Raw genomic sequence first — 14,703 nt, 5'->3', positions numbered from 1 at the left:
ACTTCAATGCCAGTGTGGAAGGTGGTTAACTGTGTTTTACACCATTTTAGAATTATTGAACAATAATGGGAATATCTGCATCATTTTCCAAATTCCAGATACTGAGCAACTGATGAATAAAGAATGAAAATTTCTTCTCCCACCTCTATCCACTGTACTGACTAGCTTGGGCTGCAAATGACCAGACATTGCTCCTTTAGTCCACAGATGCTACAGGAGTTGCCTCCACATTTACGTGTCTGACCCATCTACAAGATGAGGCAATTGTATTGCATCAAAATGCAACAAGACAGTTTAAATGTTAGAATATGAGTGTGCACAAACATACAGATTGCAAGTTCTTAAGATGAAATGTTTTCAACAAATCTATAAAGAAAGTTACGGAAGGAAATTGACTGAGCATTCAGGAAGTGGTCCCCAAGTAAAATCCCAGCTTTGATCAAGAGACCCAGTCTTCATTATGAACAAAATTAGAGGGCATACTCCACCACAGTTACCGATTTGTCACTGAATCACTTTAGGAGCACTTAACTAAATTTTGTCAAGGTTCATTACTTGAGAGTTTCTCAATAACATTTCAAACAGACTGGGACAGGAAGAACCATACAATCTCTAAGTCACCGCGCATCTCTTTACTGGTTCCTCTATAGTGTCACCCTACAAGCAGTCTTGACAGAGTAACTTGGGTAATGAGATTGCCACAGGTTATTGGGGAAGGTTTTTGACTTTATCAGGTGGTTGCCAATCTACCTTTCCATAAAAATCCATAATTCATCTAACAGTGTAGTACTGGGTGATACTTTACTCAATGACTATTGTAAAAAAGAGGCTAAACTGATTCTTTAATATTGTGCCAAAAGTTCTGAAAACAAATGTGCAGTAAAATATATTTCAGGAACGAGTTGTACTTCCCCCACACGATCTATAAACAAATGAAGAATATAATGCAACACCTCCCACAATACTCAACTTCTCAATTGAGCATTGTGACAAAATAAAGTACCTCATGTTCAAAAAATCTATCCTCCAGGGTTTTGTCTCCAGGATTGCTGCCAGCTCCTTCAAACAGTAGCTTGTATTCCTGAAGGATAAAAGCAAAACCTTGAGTAGGTCTGGCACTCAACTCAATTATCATATGAGAAGTACATAGTGAAATGGCTGGGAGTTATAAAGTTTGGGAGTTAAAGTTTTCGCCTAAAGTGCATGAAATAAAGAAAACACAAAAAAATTGTAGAATATGCTTTTTATTCTGCATCTAAGCCAGTCCCCTTAATCTAAAATCAGAGGTGTATTTAGCTTGTAGTAAACTGAAGTAGTTTTCACGTTAGCTACTTGTTAAGTTACTTTTATTGAAACAAAAGCAGACATTGTGCTTTCTTAATAAGAGAATACATCAAAGCTCATGGAACAGACATCAAAAACGTATCTCAATCCACAGAAGTAGCTATTTACATTTAGTCAGTATTTTAGTATGTATAAATATAACTCCAGAATTCCTCAATCGAAAAATGAGCACTACTTACTGGATAATAATCTGCCACAGTTTTCACCTGCTCATAATCATCTGCTCTGGCTAGTTGAGCGAGACCTTCTGGGTAGAGTTTTCCGCAATGAGGGAACAATTTCGCTCTGTCCTCTTTAGACAGTTCTGTCCCAAAAGAGTTTATGGTGATGATGAAAGCTCGCCTGTCTGCTTCAAACTAAGTGTTATGGGGAAGAAAACATTCCACTGTTCATTCCTCACAATACTTGGCCGTTTCTTCTACATATAATGCTGCACAGTATCTGTAGTGTGCATGAACCCATATTAACACCTCAGTTATCAGTGTTCCAGCACTGAGGAAATTCACATTAGATTTTCCAATCGCAAAGCTAAACATCTTATTTTACAGCCATTTAGAACAAAATACAAACACTTAAAAATTATATTAATTGACATATTTAATGACCAACATTACACACAATGTTGCAAATTAGTCATTTGTGCAGATGCTGTTTAAGTGCTATTTGAGATTTCTCATCCCTCTCAACCCCCAACAAGTATAATTGTGCTTGACTGTATCTGGTGTTCTCCACGGAGATCCAGCACTCCTCCTTCGCGAGATTACCTTTTCACTGCAGCTTACAGTTCATGTAGCACTATTACATTAAAATACATTTCTCAAAAGGGCGGCACGGTAGCACAGTGGTTAGCACTGCTGCTTCACAGCTCCAAGGACCTGGGTTCGATTCCCGGCTTGGATCACTGTCTATGTGGAGTTTGCACATTCTCCTAGTGTCTGCGTGGGTTTCCTCCGGGTGATCCGGTTTCCTCCCACAGTCCAAAGATGTGCGGGTTAGGTTGATTGGCCATGCTAAAATTGCCCCTTAGTGTCCTGGGATGCGTAGATTAGAGGGATTAGTGGGTAAAATATGTAGGGATATGGGGATAGGGCCTGGGTGGGATTGTGATCGGTGCAGACTCGATGGGCCGAATGGCCTCTTTCTGTACTGTAGGGTTTCTATGATTCTATGACTGTACTTGCAGTGAGTAAACAAGCTAAATATATTTTAAGAAAACTGAAGTTGGGCTGAATTAAATACTTATTTTAAAAGTATTACAAATGTAATCAACTCATGCACATATTCCACCTCCATACGAGATTTCAATTTTTAAATAGCAGGTTGGTCAAAAACCCTTCCAAACTGGAGGAGAGACCAAATGTTAGATTTAACTATAGAGAGGACATATTTTTAAAAATCGAGTTTCTGGCCAGCAATGGAGGCTGGTCTGTTTATGTACATATTCAATTTACTCATTACTCAACCAAAAAGATCACAACTGTAGCTAAACTAATGTAAACAGTGTCTTCTGTAAAGTAGCTGCAGCTGCAACTATTTACCATTTATATTGACGATCTGGAGGAGGGGACGGAGTGTAGGGTAACAACGTTTGCAGACGACACAAAGATAAGTGGAAAAGTGAATGGTGTGGAGGGCGTAGAAGGTCTGCAGAGAGATTTGGACAGGCTGAGTGAGTGGGCGAGGATCTGGCAGATGGAGTATAACGTTGACAAATGTGAGGTTATTCACTTTGGAGGAAATAATAGCAAATTGGATTATCTAAATGGAAAAAAATTACAACATGCTACTGCGCAAAGGGACCTGGGGGTCCTTGTGCATGAGACGCAAAAACCCAGTCTGCAGGTGCAACAGGTGATCAAGAAGGCAAATGGGATGTTGGCCTATATTGCAAGGGGGATAGAATATAAAAGCAGAGATGTCTTGCTGCATCTGTACAGGGCATTGGTGAGGCCGCAGCTGGAATACTGTGTGCAGTATTGGTCCCCTTATTTGCGGAAGGATATATTGGCCCTGGAGGGAGTGCAGAGAAGGTTCACCAGGTTGATACCAGAGATGAGGGGTGTTGATTATGAGGAGAGACTGAGCAGATTGGGTTTGTACTCGTTGGAATTTAGAAGGTTGAGGGGGGATCTTATAGAGACCTATAAGATAATGAAGGGGCTGGATAGGGTAGAGGTGGAGAGATTCTTTCCACTTAGAAAGGAAGCTAGAACTAGAGGGCACAGCCTCAAAATAAAGGGGGGTCGGTTTAGGACAGAGTTGAGGAGGAACTTCTTCTCTCAGAGGGTGGTGAATCTCTGGAATTCTCTGCCCACTGAAGTGGTGGAGGCTACCTCGTTGAATATGTTTAAATCACGGATAGATGGATTCCTGATCGGTAAGGGAATTAGGGGTTATAGGGATCAGGCGGGTAAGTGGAACTGATCGACTTCAGATCAGCCATGATCTTATTGAATGGCGGGGCAGGCTCGAGGGGCTAGATGGCCTACTCCTGCTCCTATTTCTTATGTTCTTATGTTACAAGGAAACATTTTGGCCATTTATGTCAGAATTAGAATTTCTACGTCTTACTCTGATTATTCTGAACAAAAATTCAACCAAAGTTTCATGAATATTATAAAACACTCAAATGTCAACCATACAAATGTGAAATTTCCTGACTCCACGTTTTTAATCAGAACTTTGGGAACATGAATCAATCTATAGGGTTTGTACTGACTGTCAAAAAACATTTAAATCATGGTGGGCTTTTAATCCTTAAATTTAATATGCTAAGTTCAAGCTAAATTAATAAAATGTTTCATAATGGTGAACAAGGCAGCTCCAAATTCTCACCTCCAAAATTGGACACATCGCATCAGCAGTTGTACCTCCCAATGTCTTGCAGAATTTGTAAAACGATTCAAGATATGCCTTAGGGTTTGGTGGTGGAGGGGCAAGAAAAACAGTTAAGTCAATTATATAGTAACAAGCTTTCAAAATCATGTCGAAACAGCCTATCAAATCCCTCTCTGCAAATTGTAGCAGATCCATTGTAGTTAAATTGCAATAGATTTTGTCACATTCAGCTAAAAATATGTCGCAACTTGGCCCATTAGAATTTTCTGCTCTTCTGAGATCCCTTTGTCACCTGCTCATGTATCCATATTGAATGAGAGTTGAGAGAGTTTTGGCAGGAGAATTTTAATTGATTTTATTGCAGAAGATGCCACATTACAACTTCACACTAACTGAATAAAATAATGTGCCTGACTAATCAAAGCAAAACTTTCACTTGGGCAATATAAACCGATATTCCTCGATTTCATTCGAGGAATAATGCATTCCCCTGCTTTTCACCCAGGCAGTGGAAGCAGGATCCTGCTCAAATTTCACCAAAATGAAGGTCAAACACTGAAATTAATTTGACCAGCCTTAATCTGTCAGTTACTACATACTCATACACTAAACTGCCCAAAGTCTGATATGATTGGCACCAAAATAGTTGGAGAACCTGTAAGGTTTGGTGGTTACAGACAATGCAAAATCTACTGTGTCCTGTTAGTGATGTTTCAAGATAATGGAATATTGTACATTATAGAGGGCATTTATTGCAAACCTGGCTTTGTTGCACCCACCTATGCGTACTGGATGCTAATACTGGCTGTCCAAGATGAGAATCTGTTCCATTTCTTAGCAATGACATCTTTTACCTTGTTGAGCATAGAGTTCATTTAAAGTTTCAGAAGTACAAGTTACTTTGCAGTTACCTTGTACAGTGTATTACGAATAATTTCAATGTTCATTTCATCAAGGTCTTGTTCAGATATACAATCCTGGAAAAATGCGGCTGAAATGAAGACAAAAATCTCATTGCACACATTACTTTGAATTCTATGAAGAAAAACTGAAAACCACAAACTCATGCATTCACGAAAATAAAATCCTGAAGGGACATTTTATAGCAGAATATCACTTCCGATATTTCAAAAAAAACAGAAGCATTTTTACTTTGTACCCAGGTCCCTAGAGATCTGTAGCAAGAAAATGTATTTTAGATCTAAGAACCCTGTTTACACTCTGGGTCATGCCTGGATGGAACACTAATTATTCCATTAACTCTGTAAATACTTAGATGCGGTCAACTGAGGATGCCTCCCCAAAACATATTCAATGGGAGAATCATTGGTTTTTAAAAAAAATCTTAGTAAGAAGTCCCACCACCAGGTTAAGATCCAACAGGTTTGGAATCACGAACTTTCGGTGCGCTGCTCCTTCATCACCTGTTTGCACATACACAGTAATTCCTTGTAAGCAATCATCCCACTCTGATCTGTAACCTAACCCTAATCTTCCATAATGTGGACCATTTGGATGGAGGACAACTGTGCTAAAAAAAATCTATACTAAGTTGCAATTTACAAGAGATAACTTGACATGTTGTCACAGTTAAGGGTAAAATAGGTTGGATCAAACCTCAGTTCAGAAAGATGCTTTCATCTTATTCATAGGAACATGGAACACAAGATGTAGGAGCAGGAGTTAGCCATTCAGCCCTTTTGAGTCTGCCCCATCATTCAGTATCAAAGCTAGTTGTGTCTCAACTCCACTTTGCCGTCCACCCCCCATAATCTTCAACTCCCTTGTCTATCAGAAAGGTCTGTCTAATTTAGCGACTCAGCCTCAGCTACTTGCAGGGGAAGAGAATTCCACATGCAACTACGCTTTGAGAGAAAAAAATTCTCCTTATCTCCGTCTTACAAAATAGACCTTTCATTCTTAAACAGTGCCCCTTAGTTCTCATTTCACGCACAAGTGGAACTGTCCAGCCGATATCTACCCAATCAAATCCCCTCAATATTTTGTATGTTTCAATAAGATCACCTATCAATCTTCAAAACTCCCAATGGGTATAGATACAACCTGTCCAACCTTTCCCCATAAGATAAACCCTTCATCCTAGGAATTAGTCTTGGTCAATCATAATGTTATACAGGAATGAATTAAATTTTGAACTGCTCTCATGAGCACTTTTCCATTCTTTAATCCTCAGACCCATACCTTACCTAAAGGTGTGTCAACCAAGATGGCATTGTAAAGTTCCGCCGGTGTCTGGGCAATATTCACCGCTTCCATCTGCTCAAAGCTGCCTAAGGGATGGCACTTTGGAACTAGTTCAGAAATGGATCGCTGGTGTAATGTTCCAGTAATCAGGAGAATTACATTGTCTATCATGTAGCTGTACCTGCATAAATAAAACTGTACATTAACTGCTTATACCAGGAGTTGGTGCTCAGTTTGAAACCCCAGTTATATTCTTAAAGAATGCCATCATATTGCTATAAAATCAGAATTATTTTACCAATTGCACTTTAGGTAACTTGCCGTTAACTTAGAAAAATATCCCAAAGCACTTCACCAGGCAGGGGAGAGGAGTTGACATAGCAGAATATCAAATGCAAGTGAGCTGGAGGAGTTGGGGAGAAGCTCGATCAGATGACTTATCCAAGAGGTCATTTTAAAACAGAGAAGGGATGTAACAAAGCGGATGCGTATGCCACTAACAGTAGAACTAAAGTATATGGAAAATGACCAATTTAGAACAGGAGAAAGATTAACCCCGACAAAAGTTGGAGGACATTTCTGAGGTGAAACTGGACAAAAGTGAGCAAGAGATATACACAGTACGTTCCTCCAGGAGTTTAAGTTTCTAAAAGTTGGAGCTGAAAGGCAAGCCTACTTTACTCAATCTGATACTTAAAAATGTCACAATGCTTCAGGCAACTTTTAATCTTGTAAACATTCCTAAAACGGCCTAATGGTGAAATTCTACTTCATAAATGCTGTCCAGTTTATATTGTACTAATGAAAGGAATGTGCAGCAGTTAAGACAACTACCATTTTGGAAAAGCAATTTTCTCATTTAAATTTATCAGGTTTGACCCACTTTGTTCCAAAGTGCTTTGTGTGCGTAACTTTTAAGGATATATCCCGAGAGGGGTACGATGTTTTAGATGTCACAAGCAGTCAACCAATGTGTACACATGATTAATGTTGCATCCTCAATAAAACGTAGTTGCACACAACAGTCCAAGAGGAGTATTTTTGGACCTATCTTTCTTCAAGCTTTAAATTGGCCCAGAACTTCCAATCTCTGGAGCATTATACACCAAAGATACGCCAGAAAATGAGTTGGAGGACCCCCCTCCCTGCCATACGTCTCCACATAAGGACTGCATGGGAAATGCATGGGAAGTTTAAACTTCCAATAGGCAATTACCCTGCACTGGGAACTGTCTGATTGGAAACACTGGATGGTTCAGACTCTCTTAGCAGAATAGTTACCTGGGAAAGGTCAGGAGAATTAAAATCGCTTCCAACCCCTCAGTAACTATGGCATTGACCCCTCCGACTCCCCACTGAATTCCCAGCCCCCACATCACTCAAACCCCAAATCCCCACGACCTCTCCACAAAATGGGGATGTAGCTTCACTTCCCTGACATTGCTGCCCAGCACTGGAAGGCCTTAGGAACCAAGGAGGCTGCACATTACTCACCAGGCCCGGGTCAGGTCAGGCAAGGAATGTGCAGTTCCCGATCTGGGTAAGTAAAAAGGGAGTGACAATTTGACTGTAATTTCCACTCGTTGGAAGTTCTGGCCCAATATTTGCTTTTCAACATGTATTCTTATAAAAATACTTATTTGCTCACTGGTATTTCAATTTGCGATTTTTGTTTGAATTAGAATATCAACCAACTGAATTTGAAGCTTAGTCAAGTACCAAATTTTGCTCCTGTAGTGGGAAGCAGAATCTTGGGTGCATTTTACACTGATAGGCAATTCTAGGACTGCATCACCCAAATTACTGTGACAGGATTCCCTGGTATCAAAAACGCCACAAAGATCTTGCATTTATATAGTGCCTTATGACTCTTTCAGGATGTTCCAGAGCATTTTGTGTCCAATTAATTACTTTTAAAATGTTCACTACTATTATTTTGGTAAACAAGAGCCAACTATACACGATCCCAAAAACGTAAATGAGCAGAATATGCAGTCAATCTTTTTCTGGTGTTGTTGTCTGAGGGAGGAATGTTGGCCAAGTCAATCAAGTAAGTATGATACAAGGCAGATTTGTTCTCCTATATTACACTGCCCCACCCTCCACTCAGACAACCGTTTACTCACGTGATGAAATCAAGAAAGCTGCCCAGTGGCTCATACGCATGGTTCCTCATATGTCTAAACTCAACCACCATCTTCTCCTTCAATTTGTCATCAATCACTGACACAGTGAGTGGGGAGGCTTCATTCGCCAGGAAATTGCCATAGTCTGTGCTCTGGAGATGAAGCTTCAAATCTGGAAGATATAATTGAAGATGTAAGCATAGCAAACTGCCAAATATTCCCCAGACAAAAGTTTCTGCAGCCCATCAAAACAAAGATACTACCAAACAATCGCAAAGAACAGAAAATAAGTTTCTGGCCAAGAAATTAGAGAACACTTTGTCTATTTCTTCCCTGCAGCCTAGCTCCTACTGCCACAAATCAGTTCAAACAAAATTCCCTTTTTGGCAATCAAATTGAACACATTAACATAGTAAAAACTGAACTCTACTCCATCTCTGGTACCCAGTGTCAGCAGGCATCGATATATCCACAATATTACAAGTATTGACAACTCTATGGCAGCAGATGCCCTAAAACTCATTTCAGAACAATGTGCAAAAGACAACTTATCTCCAAGATTGCGAATAGACATCAAATTAAGGGCCGGTTTCCTCTGTTGGGTCATATCTGGTATTTTTCAGGCTGAGATTTCCCAAACCTGTTTTTTATATGTTCATTCACATGACAAGGCACAACTAGAAATGCCAATGTTTAATGTCCACCCATAGTTGCCCTCAAGAAAGTGAAGAGTTATCTTCCTGAACTGCTGCAGTCCCATTTTTTTACGTTTGTCACAAATAGGCTTACATTAACATTGCAATGAAGTTGTGAAAATCCTCTAGTTGCCACACTCCGGCGCCTGATCAGGTATCTGGTAAAACTACTCCCACAAAGCGGTTCGGTAGGGAGTTTGAGGAATTTGATACAGTGACAGTGAAAGAACGATGACACATCTCCAAGCCAGGATGGTGTGCGATTTCAGTGGTGATGTTCCTGTCTGCCTACTGTCCTTGCCCAAAGTGGTAAAGTTTTTAAAAAATTCATTTGTGGGACATGGGCGTCGTTAGCTGCCCAGCATTTATTGCTCATCTCTAGTTGCCCTTAAGATGATGATGGTGAGCTGCCTTCTTGAATCGTTGCAGTCCACGTGCTGTGGGTTGACCCACAATGCCATTAGGGAGGGAATTCCAGGATTTTGACCCAGCGACTGCAAAGGAACGGCGATATATTTCCAAGTCAGGATGCTGAGTGGCTTGGAGGGGAACTTACAGATGGTAGTGTCCCCATGTATCTGCTGCCCTGGTTCTTCCAGATGGAAATGACCGTGGGTTTGGAAGGTGCTAAGGATCTTTGGTGAATTGCTTTAGTGCATTTTGTAATTAGAATCATAGAAATCATAGAAACCCTACAGTGCAGAAGGAGGCCATTCGGCCCATCGAGTCTGCACCGACCAGAATCCCACCCCACATATTTACCCGCTAATCCCTCTAACCTACACATCCCAGGACTCTAAGGGGCAATTTCTAACCTGGCCAATCAACCTAACCCGCACATCTTTGGACTGTGGGAGGAAACCGGAGCACCCGGAGGAAACCCACGCAGACACGAGGAGAATGTGCAAACTCCACACAGACAGTGACCCGAGCCGGGAATCGAACCCGGGACCCTGGAGCTGTGAAGCAGCAGTGCTAACCACTGTGCTACCGTGCCGCCCAAATTAGTACGTACTGCTGCTACTGAGCATCAGTGGTGGAGGGAATGGATGTTTGTGGATGGTGGCAAGAGATTGTGGAAATTGCGAACTTGGGAGTTGCTGTTGAAGTATCCTGGACAAGTTGTTCCAATGCAGATGGTTACATACAACACCAATCTATATTTCATACCGATTGTTAACCAGGAGAGGTTTTCATTCCAGCACTCTGGGCTGAATTCAGACTCAAGGAAGGGAATTTCATAGCTTGTAAAGCACAAACAGGCCATTTGGCCCAACCAAACCCTGTTGGGTATTTATGCTGCATTCAAACCTCCATCCAACTTTTCTCCTCTAAATCTACCATCATAACGATTGACTCCCTTCTCCCTTAGATGCTTGCCTAATTTCCCCTTAAGTGTATCTATACTATTACCTTTATTCCCTGTGGTAGCTAGCTCCCCATTCTCACCAATTTTTGGAAGAAGTTTCTCTGAGTTCCCTGTTGAATTTTTTCATGATTATTTCATATTCATTGTCTCTAGTTATGCTCTGCCCACAGAAGAAACATTCTCTCTGGGCAAAATTCTACACTCCCCCAAACGGGGATTCTGAGTTTTTTTTTGAGGGTGAAGTTGAATGGAAGAGATTTCCCCCCAGGAACCCGCCTGCCAAATGCAGACACAATTTCACACTTTGGCAGGGAAGGCCTTGAGGGGGAAGCCTGCCCATTCACCTAGCAAGGCCCTTAATTGACTACTTAAGGGCCTCATCCTGCCCAGTCTCAATTTTTAGGCTGGCTGGAGTGGGTGCAAGCAGGATGGGATAAGTAACATTCAAACTTATCCCCATCTTGGGCACAAGAGGGACCGCAAGAGTTGGGGTGCCACCCCTCAAGACTGGTGATCGCCTTGTTCCCAAACCACCCCTACCCCCTTGGAGTCCAATACCATCCTGCCCCCAGGATCTAACTTTTCAAAGATCCCAGGAGTTATCCCCAGACAGAGCGAAGCAGTACCACTTCTGGCCATTGCAGTACTGTACCTGGCTGGGTTGAGGAGCTGTTGGCTAATCTGATGGGTAGATGGAGATCCCATCCACTGTCAATCAACACTCAATTGAGCATGAAATGCCAGTGGGAGCACGGGCATGAGCTGGGGGGCCTAAGCCGAGGCCAGGGAAGGGGGGGGACTGGGCGGAAGGACTGAGTCCAGCAGGGGGAGGGGTGAGCCCAGGAAGGGCGGGGGGGGGGGGGGGGGGGGGGGGGGGGGAGGAAATACTTCTAACCACTTTGGTCTTGGACATTTGATTCACTGGGCAACTCCACTACCTCAGTAAGCAACAAAACAATGGAAAGCCCAACATATTATCATATAAATGCTAAAATAAGCAAGATACGGTGGATGCTGGAATCTGAAACAGAGGAGGATGCTGGAAAAGCTCAGCACGTCTGACAGCATCTGTAGGGATAGAAAATGCAAGTCTGCTTGGCTCATGAGGACTAAGGAGAGGGAGAAATGTGTTAGATATTAAACTGTATCTGTTAATCGCTCACAGCTACAGTTTAATATCCAACACATTTCTCCCTCTTTAGTTCTGATGAAGAGCCAAACAGACTCACAATGATAAATCCGTTTCTCTCCCTACAGATGCTGCCAGAGCTGCTGAGCTTTCCCAGCATTCTCTTCTATCATCTGAGATGCATCGTTCGTAAAGCACAAAAAATTAAATAAATTTTCAACTGAACTTCAAGATCGCAAGTTACAGAAGGAAGCTGAGACACAGGCTGCTCAGAATCTTTATTGAAAAGCCTGGGGAGGGCATGTAGCTGAGGAATTCATAATCCAATCATTAATTTTCATGCTGTAATAGCTGGAGATAGGTCAACACCAAAATAAATAAAACGGTTGTGTTGGCATTCACTTGTGTAACTTAATACTGGAATTTATCTAGATAACAGAACATTACAGCAAACATTAGACTGACATAGATGCTGCTTACACTAAATTTAAGAAACTACAGCATTTGAAACTCAAATAAAAGAGTGCAACTGGAACTCTGGTTATATAAAATGTTCTGCCAAAAGTAGCTAACTGTTGTAATTAAATCACATACGAATATAAAACAGCCAGTTGTGATTTCTCTTTTGAGACTACTCTTTTGCTATAGTCGAGAGTCCTAAAAGAGAAACACAAAATGTAAATGTTCCAGTTGAAAGATTGTGCCGTGTGGCTTTCAAAACCTTTGACTTTTACTGTAACTCATTCAGCTCGTAGAACATGGCTTAGAACATAAAGAAATATGTTGTTAATTACTAGTGACTGGAGTCATACAAAACAGTGTTTTCCCATGAAGTCAAGAGGTGCTTTTGAGGGGGAAAAAGCATTTGATATAGTACAGAACAAATCATTCACCCAGTTACTTAAACAATACAAGTACTTTAACTTCCTCACAGGAAACAGGGTCAGTAATGCCTTCAAGTCGGTAACCTCAATGAGGTTAAAGAAATGCTCTTAAGTAGTACTGATGGCAAGATAGTGTTCTAATTTCAAATCAAATTTGATTACATAATAGAGAACACATTTGCAAACATTAATCAGGATTATAATCCATTTTCACCAGTATTTTAGTTCGACTGGACTTTAATAAACTCGGACATTGCCCTGCAGCTAATTGAGGCAATTCTTGATTCAATACACAGACTACCACAATTGACATCTTGATCAAACACTGTCTGTGGGTCACTTTTCATTTTTATAACTGTCTTAATTACAGATTCACAAGAAAACATCCAAGCTTTTCAGAAAAGGTCCACGAAGCAGGTTATAAAGAGAGGATCCTAATACTCACTTCAGCATTGAAAGAGGATCATAGATGGGGAGATAAAGGTGTGGCACCAATCAGAATCAACAGGGGGATATTGAGTATATTCAAATGACTCAAGCAGGAGGAGGAGGAGGGGTGGGTAAATTATAAGATCAGTCAATCATTGCTGTATCAACCAATCAAATAGTGAAGGCTATAAAGCAAAGAACACAGCAGAGGAATTTCACAAGCAGTAATACTGGGGATCCCACAGCAAGATTTCCAGTTACCCTGCTCACATCTGCCTGCAACACTTCAATTGTCTTCCCCTTACCACAGATCATTTCTGCTTTTCCCCTCACCTTCAGTTCATTTCTATATTCACCAGATTCTTAACTAATGCAGGATCATTACTAACAAAATGCCACACAAATAGAACAGAAACTTCCAAGCTGACTAGTGAACAATTGTTTTTGCCACCTTAGTGGAACTAGAACCCGGACAGCGCAACCCCAAGTTCCTGCAGCCAGAGAGACAAGCAGCCGACACACTGAGAAGCTGCACAATACCTGACATTGTTTTCAGTTTGCATCACCGATCATGAATCTTGATCGCATTTCCAACGATACCAATAGGATTCCTGTAACAGCCGAATCACCAGATTAAGATGGGGGAGTGCCATGTTATGCTAGTTATATCACTGCCACATACAGCACTTCCATGGTATCATACAGGCCCAGTACAAATTGCCATGCTGCTGCTGTTGAGCGTTAATTACTCTCAAGTCTGATTCCAGAAACCAACTGCCAACATAATTGCTAGCAAATGTGGCTCCAGTAACAGACTTAAAGATTTTTTTTCCTGTACAAAGTGTAGTGATGCTTAATTCATTAGACAAATCACAAGATTAATTAATATGAATAGTTTAGAAAGAACACCATTTTGTCTGAATCTGCATGATGCATATTGGGTTGTTTATCCAGATTGGACACTACCCTAAAACTTCTGCAGTGATGTTCCAGGAACCAGATGATTAACCTCCAACAGTCACAACCACTTTCCTTCGTGCTTGCTATGACTCCAACCGCTTGAGCTTTCCCCAGGATTTCCATTGATTTCAGTTTTTCCAGGGCTCCCTTGACGCCACACTCGGTCAAATGATGCTTCAATGTCAAGACAGTCACTCTCACCTCAAGTTCAGCTCTTTTGTCTGTGCTTGGACTACGAGGTCAGGAGCTGAGTGGTCCTGTCGGAACCCAAACTGAGTATCAGTCAACAGGTTATTGCCAAGTAAGTGCCGCTTGATAGCGCTGTCGACAACACTTTCCATCACTTTTCTGATGATCGAGAAAATACTGGTGGGGCGGCAATTGGTCGGGTTGGATTTGTCCTTTTTGTGGACAGGACATACCTGGGCAGTTTTCCACATGTTTGGTGCAGTACTGCTTTAGAACACAATTAATAAAACACAAAACTTTCAAACTCGAGTCAATCTGTCTTCGTTCCCAAGGGCTGTCAATCATATACAAAGTTTACATGGATGAAATATCACATTTTCATTAGTCTTGCATTAAGTTTACAACAGATCCATAGATTCTAGAAATGTTGTGTGCCAAGGGATAAGAAAGTTTTTTTTTAAAACTGTTTTCCGAACATCTGGATAGCATTTTCATTAGAAATGCATACCTTTCCTTCAGAGGCTTCCAGTTTGGT

The 14,703-nt window shown here is 41.2% G+C and overlaps 1 protein-coding gene across 1 annotated transcript in view; it reads right to left on the bottom strand.

The window, feature by feature from the left end:
- atp6v0d1 (ATPase H+ transporting V0 subunit d1) overlaps positions 1–14,703 on the bottom strand; it is a 38,171-nt gene that overhangs the window by 1,887 nt on the left and 21,581 nt on the right. Inside the window, exons 2-7 of the mRNA XM_078210988.1 lie at positions 8,514–8,685; positions 6,390–6,568; positions 5,094–5,173; positions 4,180–4,257; positions 1,524–1,700; positions 1,004–1,081 (exon numbers count right to left, since the gene is read on the bottom strand). Coding sequence (XP_078067114.1) covers positions 1,004–1,081; positions 1,524–1,700; positions 4,180–4,257; positions 5,094–5,173; positions 6,390–6,568; positions 8,514–8,685 — 764 coding nt within the window. The remainder of the gene's footprint in view (positions 1–1,003; positions 1,082–1,523; positions 1,701–4,179; positions 4,258–5,093; positions 5,174–6,389; positions 6,569–8,513; positions 8,686–14,703) is intronic.

Source organism: Mustelus asterias, chromosome 4 (genome assembly GCF_964213995.1).
Source record: "Mustelus asterias chromosome 4, sMusAst1.hap1.1, whole genome shotgun sequence".
Classification (NCBI taxonomy): Eukaryota; Metazoa; Chordata; class Chondrichthyes; order Carcharhiniformes; family Triakidae; genus Mustelus; species Mustelus asterias.
The sequence above is the reverse complement of the archived record's forward strand: the minus strand, read 5'-3'. Positions and strand labels throughout refer to the sequence as shown.